This window comes from Phalacrocorax aristotelis, chromosome 1, assembly GCF_949628215.1.
Source record: "Phalacrocorax aristotelis chromosome 1, bGulAri2.1, whole genome shotgun sequence".
NCBI classification, from domain to species: Eukaryota; Metazoa; Chordata; class Aves; order Suliformes; family Phalacrocoracidae; genus Phalacrocorax; species Phalacrocorax aristotelis.
In genome coordinates this window covers 178,779,116-178,798,757 of record NC_134276.1, presented here as the reverse complement: position 1 = coordinate 178,798,757, position 19,642 = coordinate 178,779,116, and the positions used below count along the sequence as shown (strand labels likewise).

The 19,642-nt window shown below is 40.1% G+C and overlaps 1 protein-coding gene across 1 annotated transcript in view; it reads right to left on the bottom strand.

The window, feature by feature from the left end:
* The window catches only part of PTPRR (protein tyrosine phosphatase receptor type R), a 154,104-nt gene that overhangs the window by 27,088 nt on the left and 107,374 nt on the right, over positions 1-19,642 (bottom strand). Inside the window, exons 7-8 of the mRNA XM_075080809.1 lie at positions 8,632-8,818; positions 2,254-2,338 (exon numbers count right to left, since the gene is read on the bottom strand). Coding sequence (XP_074936910.1) covers positions 2,254-2,338; positions 8,632-8,818 — 272 coding nt within the window. The remainder of the gene's footprint in view (positions 1-2,253; positions 2,339-8,631; positions 8,819-19,642) is intronic.

Here is a 19,642-nt window from a genome sequence, read left to right as displayed (position 1 = left end):
TCGTGCACCTTGTCACAGAATTATCTCTTAGAAAACGAGAACATCCTCCACAGCGCAGAGGGTGGAGCTGGCAGGACTGGCCATTTTTAGGAGATAATCCATCATCTCAAACGTCACTTGTAACCACAGGTGCTCTGATTCAGGAGACCCACCCATGCTGGGAATGGAAAAGCTGATGTGGGCATACGAAGCCAGCAGGCTGATATCATCAGAGCAGGAAACTGGGAAGGCTGTTCTATTTAATCACTCAAATCGTTTCCAAACCCTCTCAGACTGGGTGCGGGGTGCGTGAGAATTTATTATGAGCATGTGCCTCGATCCTCAAAATATCTTCTTTGAAACAGCCTGGTGCTAACACACAACAGACCTTTGATTTCTGCGAGGATGGTTACAAAGTGCCTGTCAGTGAGTAGCTGTGGTGCACACCGGCACTGTGCTCGGACTGAAAATGCGCCACGGAGTTAGCAGCACGTCCTGGCTAACTGGAGGTGAAAACACAAAGGCGTGCTGGTCTTCAAAATCTCATCAGCATCAACCACGGCCCAGCTGTTGCGTCCTGATTCGGAACACATGCTGCAGGGAAATAGGACTTATTGCATTTGTAAGGCGCTGCTGATGGAGAACCTGATGGTGGCTGGGGCAGCTCAGATGGCAAGATGCTGCGGAAAGGGAATACTCTTTTGAAAAATCCTGCCTGTCAGGTGGAGGGAGGCTTGGCAATGTCCTGGCTCCACTGCATCTGATGGCAAAACTCCTGCTGCCGTCAAAGGGGTCAGGATTTCACCCTCTGTGGCCATCCTGTTGACGCTGGGCCAGACTCTAAGGGACACTGAATATTCTGATTCCTTGTTATATTACTTGCATTCTGTTACTTTCCTCCATTGCACTCAGCTGTACACAGCTATTGGTTGCAATAGATGAACTAACATTGAAGTCGATGGGAATTTTACTGGTGGCTGAAGGGAAGTGAGGACTTCACACAGAGAGTTTCTTTCCCAGCTACGTATCACATTTCTGAGACTAATCTAGCGGCTGAAGGCCATCAGTTTTCATTAACTTGACTGCAAGGCCTTTGTATGATGTGAACAAATTACAGTGCTTTCAGGCTTGCTTAGAGAAATCTTGTCATTTAAAGGGTGTGAATTTGTGTGACTAATATATAACATAGGCCTGCAAGGACATTCTAGAGATAAGAAAACAAATTTCTAGCTGACAGGATATGCTGTCATTTTAAAAGTATTCTTCACTCCAAACCTAAGCAAAAGGATGCATTCACATTTTTCTGTGGGAGCATCCCCCAGCATTTTGCGTCACTGAACTTTTTCATTTTGGTGATCTGAAAATATTATAAAAGCACAATTATTCATGTCTATATTTAGCCCAATGTTAAAAATTTGGCAACGTATTTTGAAACTGAAGACGAAACAAAATGATTAATAAAGGAGAAATGGAATATCTCTTTATCCCTGAACAAATGTTATGAAAGTAGTTGCATTTCAGAGATATGCGTATTTTGAAGGAAAACTATTCCACTGAAAAGTTTTCAATCACCTATAATTATACAAAGCAATTGTTACTTCATCGGAAATAAGTAAATTGGGCCAATGAAAACACAGAAGCATTATAGCAAAGCAGTAACAAGTTTACAGCAACGATGAGGCAGCACTGTGTGAAAGTGTTTTCTTACGAATGTGAACAGATTTCCACAAAGCCGTATGGTGCATGGAAAAGAAAATCAACACCAGAGGACTTATAAAGATGGAAGTCCACTACAAGAAAGGGTAGGATGCACTTGCTTTTTTCCATCTGGGCCGCTTAATGTTGGACAGGATCCCAAGTAGCTTGACCAAACCAGAGGTAATTCAGTGACTGCAAAACAGTGTGGGCTGTGATGGCAGTGACAGTCTTGGTCCTCCAATTCTCCAGATCAGGGGAGCTACTGTGAGGCACAGCAGACCCCTCTCTACCCATCTACCTCACCTGTCCTCCCAAGAAAGCCAGAATGCACCCAGGCTGCATTCAGTATGTGGTTGGGATGCCACCAAAGTGTGTACCTGCTAAGGCATCCAGTGAGAGTTCTGCTTTTGCCAGTCCTACAGCACTGGGCTTCTGTTGTCTTTCTACATAAACTATAAATATGTTTATTAATAGGTACACAACAGTCAAAGATAAAGACAGCTAGGTTTTCACAGCAAGATGTTCTCAAAGCAGAACTAAACATCGTAGTAAGACACCATGGGCTAATTCACTTACTTGGCAAAATTGTTTTATAGCGGTTTTTAGTTCCATGACTTGGGATGTCGATTTCTTTGGGATCCACAAAATTCATTGGTATTTCCTATAAAAAATAAATTAAATCAGAGTTGTGCTTCCAAAGGAGCCACGCAGGAAATTATCACCAGAAGGCCATCTGCTGTTACACAACTGTCTTTCGACATCAAAGTTATTAGGAAAAAAAAAGTGGTTCCCACCTCAAGCCTGTCAACACCCTTCCTTTAATAAACACAAGGAGTTGCATATTGAAGGGGTGACTTCCAAGGAACACTTGTGATAAATTATTAAAAGCAAAGTTTTTACAGGATTAGGAGAGAGGTTAAAATACACAATAGTTCTAGAAAAGTGGAGTTGAAAAGTGCAGTACTGTAGCAGAGAAGTGAACATTTTACATAATTGGGGGAGGAACCTTCAAAATAATTAATTATTAATATGTGGCAAATATTTTTTATTTTGTGTGAAGCCCTTAACAAGGTCAAAGACCTCACTTGCTTTTTATAGAAACTACAAGAATGTCTGCATCCAGTGACCCAAAAGTGTAATAAAAATCTGAAGCTTGATTCTCGTTTTGATCTTTTAGTGACTGACCCGCGTTGTCTTCTTTAAATACACAGATGTGCAAGTAACTAATGTGACAGTTTGCTTGAAGTTCCAAAAATATACAAATGACAAGTATCTGATCAACTTAAAATTACTTTTTTTTGAATTGTTTGTCAGCGTGAAAAGTAAAAATCTTCCAATTTTTCAATGAACACATTGAACACGTTTCGCTTGGTCTAAGGGGGAAGAAGAATAATTTTGGTTTTGAGGTCCTGAGACATTGTTAGTGTTCTTACAATTGAATAAAACCAACCATTTGGAACATGTAAGGGTGGTTTTTTTTTTTCCTGATTGTGGGGGATGTTTTACCAACCAAAACAATCTGGCAAAATGACACTTAAAAAATGCTTCAGTTTACTCAGTTCTTCATTTTTCACAGAATTTTTTTGGCCACAACTATTTAAATTAGCTTAGGGTAAGCTGGAATTTGATCTTCAGTAAATTAATACTTCTACTTAAAAGCACAGTCATTACTAGTGACTTGTAAACTTCATTGCTGGCCTAGGACATCTATCCAAAGAGACAGCAGCATATTAAATAATTCTCTTACAGACACATAGGAACATGAGGAGGCACAAAAGGTATATTCCGACCCTATTCAGTGCACACGTCCTTCAACTTGCACCACTGGAAAATTTACTTAAGGATTTTCCTCCAAAATCAGCTGGTTTCTAACTCCTGTCCAGGGCTTTGGCACAGATTAGATGCGTGGCCACTGTCCTTTGGACCCAAGCTCTGGTCCGGCTCAGCATGACTAGCTGCTGCAGGCTTTTGTGAGAGAAATAGGGACAAGACCCTTAACAGCTTGCCAAGGATGCATCCAAGAGTAGATCTTTACATGGGTTCACCCAGCAGGGGAAGCTATCCTCTTACTTTTCTGGTTGAAGAGAAGGCAAAGTTAAATAAAACTTAGATGGGTCAATATGAATTGCTTTGATTCTTTTCTGCTTCTCCACTTGGCTTACTACACGAAGCTGAAACTTCTGTGTTGGTTTTTAGTTCTCTGCCTTCTCTGCCTGATGCCCGCGTGTTTAGTGGGCCTTCTTTATTCTTCCTCTCTCCCTTATTCAGTTTCTTCCTCAATCTCTTCCTTGCTCTTCAGCTGACTCCTCAAGAGAATGACTTGCTGCCTCTCATTTCAGGCCAGCCGAAGTGTTGCTGCTAAGATATACCTTCCCTGCAGATACTTCGCCCAATCTTTTTTCATCTCTCTGTACTGTCATTCATATGATGCCTGTGCTAAGGGCAGGATGTTCTCAGTTGTAAAGTTCCACTCCTGCATAAACCTCTTCCCATTCCTTCAGGTCAAACCATGTCACCTCTGTCCTGCTTATGATGGCCCTTCCACCTCCCTGGAACTACAAAATGAGTGCCCACACCCCTCTCATACCTACCTCTGACTTTCACCCCTTCCCAGTGGTGACCTCTGTGATGCTCTTCCCCTCAGCCCTTGGGCTCAGAATTGTCCTAATGGGCTCTGGTATGGGCTGTAAGCATCTTGCACTGGCCTAGTGGCTGATCTAGAGCTTCCCTGGTTCAGTTCTGGCTTAGTATAAACACCACCAGTGCAAGGCTTCTGAAAGGCTTCCCTGCTCAGTGATATACCAACGGAGAGCAAGAAATATGTTAAGCTTTTGTTTAATGTGATCTAGGTCTGTCATCTAGAGACTCAAAAAAGATGTGAGGAAGAGTCCACCGCCTGCAAAACAAGAGATGGTGGTCAGTGGGGCTCTTCCAGCCACCTGGCTGTCTCCGTGCTTGATGCCTGTTGAAATTTTAAAAACGTTCATCAGTTGGTGAGTTACTGACAGATGGAGAAATACCACTGAGTTGAAAACAGAAACGCACTTCTCTGGACCAGCAAGGTCAATTAATCACTTACATCCTGTAAACACTTTCCAGTCAGTGGACTCCTCCCAGTAGTAAGTACTTGTGGAGTCAAGGGCACAGACAGAAATCTGATAATACACTGTGGATCACAGCCACAGACAAGTCACTTACTCTGAAGCTGGCTGTGAAATGCAAGAGATGATTCCAGAAAAAAACATCAGGATATTATAGGGATAATGTTCCTGCTAACATGGGGGAAAATAAGCCCAGCAGATTGCAAATGGCATGCATGAACGTGTGCAAATTAGCACACAAGTTATGTAGTTATATAGACAATATATAAAAATTTGTTTTATTAAACATATATACTGATTATATATAAATAATTACAAATAACTGCACACAGTCATGTGTTCAGTTTTACGCATGCAATTATACATGCATATGCCTATGTGCCTTTGCTTATGGGCTACTTCACCACTCTGGGCAATACTCTTCTAATAACAGCTATTCTGGCTCACATTAGCCTTTAAATGTTACAAATATTCATACACTCAAAGAGATATGGTTTGGGTCTCTGAAAACATTCAAGAAAATATGGCAAAATTTACAAAAATTCAGGCAAATGTTCATTTTACCCATCCTTCCATTTTTATGAGAACAAGTTTTCATAGATTTAACAATTTGGCACTTTCCCATGCAGGACTGGATTTTCTGACATTCCAATATTTCAGGAATAATGAATTTTTCTGTTCTGTCACCTGCTTCAGACATTCTGTCTATTGAACAGTAGCAAGTCAGGCTACTAAAGAAGTGTATGATGGGCAATTTATGCTTCTTCCTCCTTCCAAATCAGGTATATTCTCCCAAGTAAATGTAGCCAAACTTTTTGTTAGCATTAAAGAGAAGAAGGAAAATAGCTCTTTTTTCTTAATAAGTATTATGGAAAAATACCTTGATAGTAACTTACCAGTTTTTACAATTAAAAATTAAAGTTAATGCCCCCTAAGTTGTTAATCAAAACCTTAAACTTTAATTAAAGAACTAAAAATAACTCAAGATTGCTCATGCTTCAGTTTTCCATTGAAAACTTTGAACATTTCTCCACTTTTTGCACACTTGGAAGGTTTTTATGGGAACTAATAATTTTAAAATCAAGACAACTGTCTTATTGTATTTCTTTAGCTAGTTAAAACAAGCTGAGTGAGCAGAACGAGTGAGAGTTATATTGCGTTCTTTGCATGCCTCAAGTTCCTACTAAAGCTGTTATTTGTAGCAAGGAAGATATTAAACAGATAGTGTTCAACAGCTTCATCCTAAAACACATTTTTTAAAATGGTTTAAAAATGGAAGAGACAAGTCTTGATCTTTTCAATAAAATTCTGTGGAAACACCAAATGGCCAAAGCCAGGTTGTGCCCCCCAGTAACAAATAAAATGTGAATCTCCGTTGCCCCAAAGCTGTGCACAGATGCTGTGTGAGAGGATATGGGTAAATAGAATTCTGTGGAGGTGCCAAGTTGTCTGTACACACTGTCTCCTAACATGGGGGGTTTAAACACATTGAAGTTATTCCTTTTAGCTTTCCTAACTAAGCAGCAGAATGGTAGAGAACCGATGGCATAACTGGTGATAAAAGTATGTTGGATGCTTGTAATTTTTCCCACGTACACTCTCTGACCAAGCTTTGGTAAAACAACTGAGGGATTTATTTTATTTAAGCAACTGACTTTTACTATTAGTCCTGGCTTTTTAAAGGTGAATGAAAGGACTGCTTCATAGGATGCAATTATTCATAATGAAAAGCTATTTTTAGAGTGAGATAGCACTCATCATCTATTCTATTGACTTACATGCACAAATTGAAAACAAAATGAAACCTGAGGGATCACGTGCTCTGGCATGTTTAATAAGAACTGAATTGGTTGTGTGTCTTTGTTAGACCTGTACTGTGCTCAAGGGGTTGTATAAGTCTTCCTGCTCTTACATGCCTTGCCAGGACACACATTTCTGTGTGGCTCTATTTATTCAATTTGAGCTATTAGACTTCTGTCAGGGCCTCTCACAGTCTCTTTTCTAGGCAGAAAAGTCCTTGTCAATTTAGTATCTCCTGATACAGAAACTGCTCTAGTCTGTGATTATGTTTGCCATACTTCTGTATGTGCTTTGAGATGGAGAGATCAGAGCAGCATGCAGCCGTGAATGCAATATAGATTTTTCCAATGTCATAAAGATGTTTTCTATATTATTCTCTAGTTCTTTTCCCAAGATTCTTAGCTTTGTGTTTCAGAACCCATCAAAGTATAAAGAACTATTTTCTCCCAGATGCATAACATTTTATCATTAAATCCTTCTGTAATTTCTTTGAAGTCTATTTTTAATTTTACTACCCTTGGTAATTCAGTGTCACCATCAAACTTCACCACCTTACTATTTATTCCCTTTTCCAGATGACTTAAGAGCATCTTGGTCAGTATCAGCTCCAGAACAGATGCCTCTGGGACTCCACTGGTGACCTCCTTTTACCCTGAGAAGCAACAAAACCTTCCAGTGCTACACTGTTGATTATTCCCCACTGTATTGCATTTGTTCATTTATCTATTGGCTTCTTTCTTTGTTATAATTCCTTCCATTTTCTCTGATTTAGTCATCAGATTTATAGGCCTGCAGGTCTCTGGATCTCTTCTGGAGCCCTTCTGAAAAACTCCTATTACCTCTGGCCCTCTGACTCCTCAGCTGCTGGAGCCCAAGTGCTAGGTTGCACCTGCCCAGTTAATACATCAGTAATTGCATATATGAACCCCTTTAGGGTTCCTGGGTGAATACCAGCTTATTCCACTGAGTAGCTTTTATTCATTTTATTGACTTGTTCTAGAATCTCTTCTATTAACATTTCAATATCAGACAGATCCTCCAGTGACCTGTTTGAATCTACTCCTGCCACAGAGGCAGAAAATTCCCTACGTTCTTCTGTGGTCAACACAGATACGAATCATGCAGCCACTTATCTCCTATTGCTTCACCTTCTCCAAATCTGTTTTCTACCCTTTTGATCCTCTGTTGATCCTTGTACTCTTTGGTGAGGTTCGTGCTTTAAATCTATTTTTAAAATGAAGTTACGATTTTTTTTAATTCAAAACCTTTGTTGGCCTGCCTTATTCAACTTTCACTGTCCACTGGCTTCAGTTTATGCTTTGCTCTATTTCCCTTGTAAAGAGTGTCTCCTTATTTCTTATAACCTCTGGATGTTTTGCAATATCAGTCTTTTTCAGGTCTTCTTAAAGTAATATTTAATAATGTGCTTTCCCTGTCTGAGTTTTTCTGCTCTGACTTGTTTCTACCCGGCCACTGTCTTCATTTTAGATTCTTACCCCTTTTAACATTAAATAAACTTGTAGAATACTTCAGTTTTTTTGGTCTAGAGTATATTAGGCTTGCTGTATGGAGTGCTTGTTAAAGGTAGTTTGTACTGACTGACTGTGGGTGTCCCTGTCTGCTCCAAAAAAGTCATTTATAGCGACTAAAAATTTAGTCCTCAAATTACAAGCATACGTGATGTTTACATGGAAATAAACAAAATCTCCAATTATTACTGTGTCTTCTGTCATCACAGCCTTTATGATCTCTTTTTGAAACTGCCGCAGTGTTACAGTCCTGGCTGTTTGTACTGTAGATCTAATACAACATTCATCCCATCTATGAACGGGACTTCAAACCGAGAGGAATCTGTATTCTGTATGGATATAACTGACTTACTTATCTGTCTTTAGTGCATAAACATAAAACACCACCTTGAAACTATCTAATCTGCCCTTCAGAAATGATTTGTACCTTGACATTCAAGTGTTGCCCAATTATTTTTTCTCCACAGTTTCTGTTGTGCCAATTATATAAAAATTCCTCATATATAGCTTGTTGTTAAACTCACCATGAATTCTGTTTGAAGTAAATGAGAACATGCAACCGCGTCTCGAAGCTGCTGCCGTGTCAGGACACGGCCGGCTGACTGTAGGTATTCCATCGCTACTTTTTCTCGTGGGGTCGGCACAGTGACGAAAGGTTCAACGCTTCCCAAACTGGTCATATCCAAAGTCAGTGAGACATTGGAGCCTCGTCTGTGTTAGAAAATAAATAAAACAACTATATCAGATCTGTGTTACTGTAAGTCCCATACTCATGCAGCTGATCCTGAGTTATTTATGCACCTTGACTTTCTGTGTAGTCACTGGGAGATTTGGGTGTGCAAAGACTGCAAGACTGGTTTCACTGGAAGCACTGGGTGGCCAGAAAACCAAGATTTTACATGTCATCCTACCTCCTGACTCTGACAGCTGATGCTGCAAGAACAGTGTCCTAGGGAGCAACTATCTGGATTATTCTTAAAAGTAGAAACTGCTCCCTATATGCTACTTAATCTTTATGGATGTCAAATGTGAAAGTGATATCTTAGTAAGGAAGAAATGTTTCACAGAAAAAAGAGGTGAATTATTTCTAACATATATATAACAACCTGGAAATAAAGATTCTGCGTGTCAGCTATATGTTTAAGAATCCACTAAAATTAAATATACAGTGAGACATATACATGGGAAAATGTGATAAAATCAGCAGACATAAGTGGAAAGGCAATGCAAACACCATGACTACCAAGACAGTGGGCAATGCCTCATGTTAGGTAAGAGAGAAGGGAGAGGCAGTAAACCACAATAAATGAGCTGTGTCCCAGGAGGAGGAACGGTCACAGTCTCAGAGGGGTTATTCAGAAATGCCAAACATCTCTTGCATGACAATCAAAGTCATCAACATTTCACATTACTACAGGAAAATAAAGCTGGATTCAACAACACCTTTGAGCTGGGAAAATAAAAATAAAGCACACTTCTGTGTGCTTGGTATGAGCTCTACCCTTTTTGTTGCTTTCTCCAAACAACACTTAGGAAAACTGTGGTTTTTCATAGTTTCAACCCATTGATCGAATGTTATCTAGTCAAACCTTAACTTCAGGCATATTGATTGCAATAAATCCATGCTTAGTGAATTGTGATGACTAAACACACATTTGTAGGCACTGATCAAAGGTTTTGTGTTTACTAATCAGAAATCAGTACTATAAGACTGTAAGATTCAGCTGTCTGAAATGAGCTAGAGATGCCCAGCCCAGTGTAAACGTCTCTAACGTTTACAAAGCAGCTATGCACATATAGAGATATGACAATGCAAGTTTCACTCCTACCTCTGCACATTATCGTCTCGCTGTTAATGTATGCTTACAGGGGAGTTCTTTAAGCTCTCAGTTGCTCTACCATGCTCGGATATATACAACTACAACTTAACACCTCTACCTCAAGTCTCTCCTAATAGTCATCCTGCCAGTTGAGAATACAACTCTACCCCTTGCCCATTTTTAAAATCACGTATGTCTGTGATTAACCATTTGCTGGTTAATTAATTACCCAGTGACTCCAGTTTTCCTGCTAGAACTCTGCATGGTTGGGTGCATTTCTTATCGGTGGGAGAACCCCACGGGGTGAGTGTGATGAGACACTGCGATGCTGTTAAGGTACAACTGTCCCTTTTGCAGTGATACCACGTTATTATAAATATCTTACAGACATAATCAGTATCTGTGAAGCAGGTGCTATTAATACTGAGGGAATGCTTTCCTCTAGCCTGCAGCAGAAGTCGCTTGTGTTACTACTTGCTTTTTACTGCCCTTCCATTATTTATGGGTGGCCCATAAGTATTTGCCTGCACACATATTTGAGCAAATTACTTCTTTTCAGAGACTGTGACTCCTTACTTAGTGCTGGTGTTGCTGTTCTGTTTCCTGATCTTCTTCTGCCACCAGCATATGTATTCTTAGGGTTTATTGCTTTCTTCTTTGTTTGTAACCATATGAACATAACCTTTTTTTTGTTCTGACACAACTTCAATGCGCTTCCCTTCCTCTTACACACGCCCGTAGATCCTTCAGGAATTTTATTTTAAATGAAACCATTTCTATCATGTCAGTCTGCATGAATAGAAGTTACTTCAGTCACTCACCTGTCACTTAGCAAAACACAAAGCACCAATAGCCAAGAGACAAGATCACCTGGTGGAATTGGTGAATCTCACATTGTGCACTAGTGTCCATGAGCCAATTTCAGCTTAGCTGATGGGTGGGTGATAACAAGAGCTTTGCTGCCCAGGCCCGCGGATGGTAACAGTGAGTCAGCAACAGAAGCAGAGGTGGGAGAGGCAAGATGCAGTCAAGGCGGCTGCAGGCAGCTGGCTGCCTCCTGGGGTATACGGGGACATCTCTGTTGGCAGAGGGAAGCAGGTAGGATGTGATTCTGCTAATTTTGCTAGGAGGTAGGCAGAAGTGAAGTAGCAGTCTGAGCAGAAATTACTAGTAACTGATATATGCATAGGCTACCAGTAGTGCTCTGTGGCTTGCCACACACCCTGCGTCGTTACCGAAGCCCCATTTGGTGGTGCCAGTGCTCGTGCCCAAACCAGGAGCTGTAGCAGCCTGGGAGGTGGGCATGCTGCAAGCCAGCGGCAGTGGGTGCTCTCTGCCAGACCCTGTGGAAGGGACCTGGCTCATGTACCCATCCCACCTCCCTGGGGACTGCCCCCACCTGTGGGGAAAGCCAGTCCCCCCAGCTTCTCATCGCTTCTCAAGGAAAACATCCTGTTAGACCGCTTTCTCACAAAAACCCTCCTGCGAAAGCACCTCTTCTGGCCATGACTAGCAATTTATTGCATGGAAAAAGGCAGTCCCTCAAACAGGTGGCTCTGATGGTGTATACTGCAAGTCCAATCTTTTGAAAACAATCGAGAAATCCACTAGAGAGGTATGCAACGAACCACTCCAAAACTGTTTATGCTACCTTTGATTGAGAAATGGGTAGCAATTTAGACCCAGACATACTTCTGGGAGAGCCTATTCAGATCTCCTAATATAGAGGAAAAGTATTCGCATTGTTCAGTAACAAAGTACGGTGAAAATGTTAATATTTTCTTTGGCTTTTACGTTGTTATCACTGACAGTCTTGGCAAAAAGACTATTTCCTTTCTAACAACAACAAAAAATATACCTGATCTAATTATAACTTTGAGTTTACAGCTTTTACCATTTATGGGGATTATTGACGAATACCGGTGTTGAGAATCAAATAACTTACTCTGGAAAGAAGAAATAGTTTTTAGCTGCATATTTAACACATTAAAAGCTACATGCTGTATAAAAACTGAATATAGGGGAGAAAATAATTACCTAAAGGATAGCAGTCTTTTTAGAAAGTCCATAAGAGGATATACAATAGATAAGAAGTCTAAAGGTAATTCTTCCATAAAAGTGACACCTCAAAGAACACTTTTGAAGAAGTATGCTTTACTTAATAAAAGGATTTTAATGATGTTTACATTACCAATACTAACTATTGCCAAAATTAACATTAATCATGCAGAGTTCTTTATTGCATTCAATACCATGCAGAGGAATAAGCTGAGAACAGGACATTTTGCCTTGTCTGGAAAGATCGGGGAGGGCCTGAACCCATCATGCTCTTGTATGTCCTAATAGAAGATGCTTATAGTCTCAGGTCCTGATCTGGTCTCCAACAGTTTCTCTGTGTTTCTCCAACAGTTAAATTCTTAACTTTCTGTAGGAAAGAGCACAAAGGAAGAATTCTCTTCTCTTTACTGATGGAAAGAGGTTAGGCTGTAAGCCCACCTATTCCCCCCTTACTGGAAGAGCTGCACAAGGCTGGCCACAGAGCAACAAGGAGGTGGCACCTAATCCAATGCCTGCTGACATTTTTGGTAACTATCCCTTGTCTCCTGGCAAGGAGAGAAAAGCTCCTGAACTGGAACTATTCAGGTTTTGATTAAAGAAATCACTATCAGACCAGTGGGACCAGTGACACGGCTAGTCAGACAACTAATATTTCTTGGATTCCTCCAAATATGTGTACACACAGATATACATCTCACTACATATAAGTATCTTTCCATTTTAAATTAGAATGAAGGAGCTGTACACATGGGTTTTCCCTTATTTCTGTATATTTACAACTCTTTTTTACCTTCTAAATAACTTTATATTCTTTATGCTCCCCATGTTAATTAGGGGTCAAATTAAAGAAGGCTGTCTTATGATACACCTCCCCCAGCATGCCCTTGAGGTTGTGTCTTAATGGGAAAGAGCATCATGTGAGGAATCTGAGGAATTTAAACATTCGTGACAACATTGCATTAAAATCAGTATGAGACTAACTCTTCTGAAGTTTAACCAGCTGGGACAGCCACTTCATCACTTGGTACGTGAATAAGTGCAATCAGGAAACCACTTGTGTCTGTGTATTGTCTAGTATCCCAGAGGGGGTCTTACTACTTACTCACAGCCCTCTTTTCAATTGGGTAATAGGAACAAGTCCACTGATGAGAATCCACTAGAGTATTTTTAATAATACATTTATAGAAGCAGATTTTATTACAGCTCATGACTGAAAAAAAAAAGATTAATGCAATGTTTGTTTGAAAACTCTCAAAAGGAAGCTCCACCTGTCCACCTTGGAGGGCCACCAGGTTACTAAACCCTATTAATCATTAGCAAGGTCATTTCCAGGTCTTCCCTAACCCTAAAATTAAGACATAGCTGGTGATTATCAAAATCCAATTACCCAACACGTTTTCCCAGTTGTTTATTTAAGCTGGGTAATTTCTTTAAATACATGTTCCCATGTTTATTCAGCACTCCTGAAAAATGCAACGCCCAGATTCCCGGTCCTCAGCTTTTCATTCTCTCTAGTAGTTTTGGAAGCAGCGGTGATGGCCGCTGCCCTCCAAGAGCCATTGCCCTCCGACCCCAGCATTGCAGACGTGGGAGGCGCTTCCTTCTGCTCTCTCAGCCCTCTGTCCCTCTGCAGAGCTTCTGCGCTGCGGAGGCAGGAGCTGTGTCAGCTGCGCAGGTGGAAGGAAGCCATTAATTAGCGGGAAGAGCAGTGCTGGCGGTGGTTACTGGGGAGGGAGTTTGTTCTGGGTCCTCAGATCCCGCTTGTACCAGGGGATGCCCTGTAGGGCTACTCTCCCTGGGCTTTACTGCAGGGACTATGGGAAAAACACTGCACTTCCCCTCTGCATTTCCCTCTCTAGTGCTCACAGACTAGGTCTAGACATGGGTCCTGATTCTCTTCCCCTGCTGGTCCATCTCATCAGCAAATGCTCTCAATTCAGGTGGGTTTTGCACTGCTGCAGTTGTACTGAGAGCACAAGTAGGCATGTGGTTTCTACCACTTACTACCTTACTGGTGCCAGACTTCACTTGCTTACTTAGTTTTATGTTTCAGTAGAGTACTTGAAAGGAAAAAAAAATAGATTTATAAAAAGGACAATGAGAAAAATACAGGTCTCAGCTTTCCTACTGCTTTTAGCAAAATAGCTTTGAGAAAACATGGTCATGTAGATGAAACTATGTGATACAGAAAGCTGTGGTTGGGTGTGAAAAGGACAGTAAATCAGAAAAGGACATAATGTTGTTATTAATCCTGTATTTCAATATAAAATGAATAAAAATAGGATACTGCATAACTCCCATTGACTTCATTAAGAAAAATTAGCATTAAAAAAAGGAACAGTAGAGAAGCAGAAATACAGAGGGGTTAAAACAATCTTTGCAGAAGACTGAACATACTGCCATTTTCTTTCAGTCTTGGGCAAACCATAGCACAGATCTTCTAATATAAGATTGAGACATATCTTCACAAATCCAGATTTATAACATCCATTACAGTCAGTCCTCAGAAGGTTAAGAGATGACTCTCATTTGAGGTGAAATATAATCTGACAAATTTTAAAGTAACATTCACAGTATTGATAAATAGTTGCTTCTAACAAGCATAAGAATGGTTTATGTATTTTTCACAAATGCTTATGTATGATTCTTGCTCTGTACGTCCTAGCCTGAAATATATATCATCACCTTGTACTGCTTATATTACTGGATATCTTGGGAAAGTGGGGCTGAATAAGAGTATGGTTGTATTAAATGATGTGGTAATCTCTTGGTTTTTTTCTGACCATCAGCATACTGTCTCAAACAAGTCCTCTAAGCACGAGGCAAAACTCCATTACTGAGCACCCAAACTTGAAAAAAAGAATATTTTTTTTTCCTAGGTCTACATTATTTTCTTGGAAATGTAGAGCACATAAGTTTCAGTTTTCTGTTGTGCTGCAGCACATATTAGAGAATATTCTGATAGAAACCCCCACAAGTTCTGATAATAGACAATACCCATTAATGCAATTATCCTCTTATTTACTCCTACTTTCAACAAAGGTCAAGCAATATCATCAGTATTAGTTTGGGAAAATAATGACTAAAAAAATTCATTATGTAACTATGTGAATGTCATCCTAATAAATTAATATTTGCACATAGTACTTATTGCATATAATGTACTTTTTATTTTTACACTCCCAGGTGCCCTGTGAAGCGTTGCTTTACAGATGCTGTTTGGCAGATCCATGATGATAACTCAGTTTCTCAAATGATCTCTGATTTGCTTGCTGACAATTTTGGGTTGCTATTGGTTTTCACTTGAAAAAGTGCTGCAGCTTTTAGAAACCCACTCAGGCCTGGCGTTAGTAATATTTTTAAACAAAACAAACCCATATGACACCCAAACCGAAGTACTCAAAAATCAGAAGCTGCGGTCAACCAACTAACAAGGCCAAAAAATAATTAGTGTTGGATGCAGGACTAAAACCCAAGGTTCCCTAAATCTGTGTCATTTCTCAAGTTACCTTAAGTCATTTTGCAATCAATTGTCATAGGTACTTATTTCTAAAGGAAATCACTCTTCAACTGATTTCAAGATTCAGTATTATTTACGTCAATCATTTACTTAAAAAACACCAGCAGAGGAATACAAATTGATTTTGAATCTGTAACTATGAATATAAAATGACCAATTTACTTTGCATTAAAGGAAAATATGCATTATCACCAATCTAAATTGATACAGCCTAATACCTTGAAGGACCTGTTCTATTCAACTCATGTTTGGTCATTTTGCAGCAACTTTGCTATGCATGAAAATAAAAAATGCAGGACCAGAGTTCTACTTTCAGCACTTTGGGGTGCAGGTTGTCAAACTTGATCTTCCCCCCTCTCCTGCTACCCCCTGACATACCAGCGCTACTTAAACACCAGAAGTTACCTACTGACCTCCTATCATGCCTAGGAACAGTGGACCTCTCATTTTCTATAGGATCCTGGCCTCATTTCCAAAGCCTTATTCCTCTCACAGATTAACCTTCCTCTGGCTTTGATTTTTCCTCTCCAGAGAGGAGATCCTGGACAGATATGTAGATATCAGCCCAATGTTTCCACAGGCATGCTTAGCAATTCAATCATTAATATTATTGATAATTATCATACCTCTACTTTGCCTCACAGCCATCTGCACCTAAGATGCACCTGAAGCCATTTGTGTGGGCAGTCCAATCTCACCAGCCAGAAAATGTCATTTACAGTGCAGAGGGAGTAAACTGGGTGTAACACTGAAGCTAATACCTACCCCCAGAAAGCCACTGATGGAAGATACTTAAGCTCAGGACTATAAGGGAGGCAATAGGATGAAGTATGCTGATCCTACACATCTTCTTGGAAAGAACATCTGCCATTTCTGCTCATGTTTGCTCTATAACACAGCTCTCCTCATAGTATTCCAGTGTTGCATTATTTTTTTTTCCCCCACTTATTTGTCACTTGAAAAACTGATGCTTCCTGCCTCTTACTCTGAGGAAGGGGTCCGAAAGTGATGACAGCAAGCTGTGTGAAAGGAGAAGAAGAGGGATATATGGCTGCTGTGCGGCAAGACTTCCAATCTTTTGCAGCTTCCTAGCTACAAGAAACCTCCTGGCAGCATCCTCCAACCTGCTCTGGTTCCTTAGAAACGTATCAGGAACCTCAGCTATAAAGTTTAAATAGCTTTTCTGGAAAGTGGAGGCATTTTTTGTTCTCTCCAGAGGGTCTGGAGACCATGGCCACAAGCTAGAGCAGGCCAATACCTCTAGCACTAAATTGCAAACAATTCTCAGGATCTACTCACAACTCAGCATGTCAAAATGAACTGAGGAAACGGTTTTGACAAGTACTTCTGGACTAAGTTTTAAGCAATCAGTATCTGGTTAGGACAGGAATGGCTCAATATCCTGTAGAGGAAAACAGCTGACATGAGAGTAGTTTCAACTTTCCCTCTTTTAATCATGCTTTCTAATGTACTGCCAATTCGCTCCTGTTCTGCCCTCGATAAGGCTACGTCGCTCGGCTACGGGAACTGACTGTTCAAAAATGCAAAGCTTATACAAACTCCCATCTTTTCCTGTAGATTATTTCTACAATCAAATTGCATTTTGTCACGCGAACTTCTCTCTCCAATAAAATTTGAACAGTAACGTAAAGCTCTATTTCTGATTCATATTCACATATACATGTTTTCAGCATGAGTGAAAACTGAGTTAAATGTTCAGAAGTAAAAATAAATGAAGATGCTAATTTGTTGTGCTTATTTGAGCTGTTTTTTCAAAGAGCTGAATATATGTTTACTAATTTCTGGTTAATTTGCTTTAGACGGTAGAGCTTTAATTGCATGCAGTCTTGTTTATTGCTATTATTATCTGCTTGCATTGCAGCATTGCTCTATTTCATACTGGAGGCCTCATTGCACAAACATACTGGATGACCTGTTCTCTCTCTGATTAATGCACAAGCTAATTTAAACTAAGCTACAATGAATATAAACAAAAGGGATTAAAAGAATAGGGAAAGGGAAAAGAGAGTGGAGAGGAATAATAATTAGCTGCTAGAGCTGCACAGATTAAACAAATGCACAACTTAATGAGCTTAGATAATGCATTTATGTAAGTTAAGCCAACAAGAACTGTTAAAAAACCCCAAATATTCTGTCTGCTCTATCTTTTGCTTGAAAATTAGAAAAAAAAATCAATTTGCAAAATATTTTTGTCATACTTGTATGAGTTGCCCCTCTACGATTTCAGCTTGTAAGTACCTCCATGATGCCTTGGAGGACATGTAGCCAGACACCATCATTTCCCATTTAAATCCCTTGTCCAGGTGCAAAGCCTGATTACTTTTCCCAGCAAATGCAGGGCTCACTTTGCCAAGTGAGCACTACAGCATGCCTACAGGGTGTTTGCCTGCAGTATTCAGAGAACTGTAGCTTACCTGAGAGAACTGACCTAATAAATGAGAAAGGAGAGGTGCAACACTACAGCAACAGCTTCTAGGAAGTGTTTTTTTAAGACTGCTTAACTGAGATTTTTTGCTATTTAGTTGGTCAGCCCTATGGTAAACAAAAAATGGACTGATCTTAGATTTTTCAGCTTTTACATGAAAAAAGGTTTGTGGTTTGGTTTTTTTTTTTCCCCATAATAGAAGCCTTATCAATAAGTCCATTCAGCTTCATGTATTCCATGCTAATTAATCTCTTAAACACAAACTCTACCTCCACCCTGCACCTGTTGCTCTTTTAAGGACTATAATCTACAATCCTGAAATCCAAACGAGCAAATATATAATCTATTCACACATTAATGTCCTTCAATACTCTTTTGAGGCTTTGACCAAAACCAGCTGACCTGGAAAAAGACATGGGTAGGAGTATTCTTAATGTAAATGGACAGCATCTTCAGACAGTATCAGTAAGAGAAAACTATTTTTTATTGTGACTTGAAGACTAATCAGTACAATGAGTTCTTTCCTGGTGAGTTTGCCATTTGGGAAAGACAGGAAGAAACATCTGGGAAAAGAGGCGTTTACTACACCCTGTCAACCTTAAGATAATAAAAAAGCACATTTCTTGTTTATTTGACTTGGTCTTCATTATCTTTAAACTACTGCAAGTGTCACACAGAAGATTTCTAAGCAGACAAATGAATTGTTAGTGCACTTTGAAGAAATTACTGAACAGCAGCAGTTCCTGAAGAATGTAAAACCTCCAGACTCACACCATTGCTCAACAGAGCTGCGCCATCTATGGACATTTCTAAAAGGAGCCAGCGAAACTACTCCACTCAGTCCCACAGTGGACAAAGCATCTAAGGCTGCCTGTACAGACCAAAAATCCTTTTAGCTCATACACTTTGGAAGGCACAGTCCCATTTCCAGAGTAACTTATGTGCTTGATGGGATTTAGGCTCTTAGAGACAGGAACCATATATGTGCACTTAGGTCTGCTGTTTAGCTGCTTATGAAGTTTCCAGAGCTGACACCTAAGCTAGGCGTATAAACCTTTCTCTCTGCCCAGATTTTTCTTCTGGATTCACTTTAATAGCCTGGTTTTCCTTCCAACCTTGCTTTCTATGGGAACGCTTGCTCAAACGAATGTATTGATGTGCAAAGTGCCTGGATTGCCTTTGAAAATGAAGTTTAGGAAATCCATTTAGGCTTGCAATTTGAAATGGAGCAATGCTTGAATGCTTTTAAGACATCTGTAAACGCCTGCATACCAAGCTGTACTTTGTCTTGCACTTCAGACAGATTAGATAGACCTTTAAAAGAGGTATTGCCAATCTGTACAGTCCCATTTAGGGCTGAGTAGGTGACGAGGAACAGACAGGTAAGTGACCTGGAGCTCCCTTCTACAGAGCTCTGCAGATCCCTTGAAGGCCACAGCCCTGGTCACTGCCTGCTTTCATCAGAGATGTTCCTATAGGGGAGTGCATAGGCTGGGCTCTGAGAAGGGAAATGCATCTGAACCTGTGCCCAGAAATGAAGGCATGGGCCAGAGTGAAGGCTTTCTGCATCTACTCTTCCTCATACACACCATCAATGAGTCAGTACAGACTGGAAATTTCAGAGGGAAATAATTATAATTGCTTCAGATTAATAGTTCTCTATTAGCAAAGGATTCATGGCATTAAAAAAC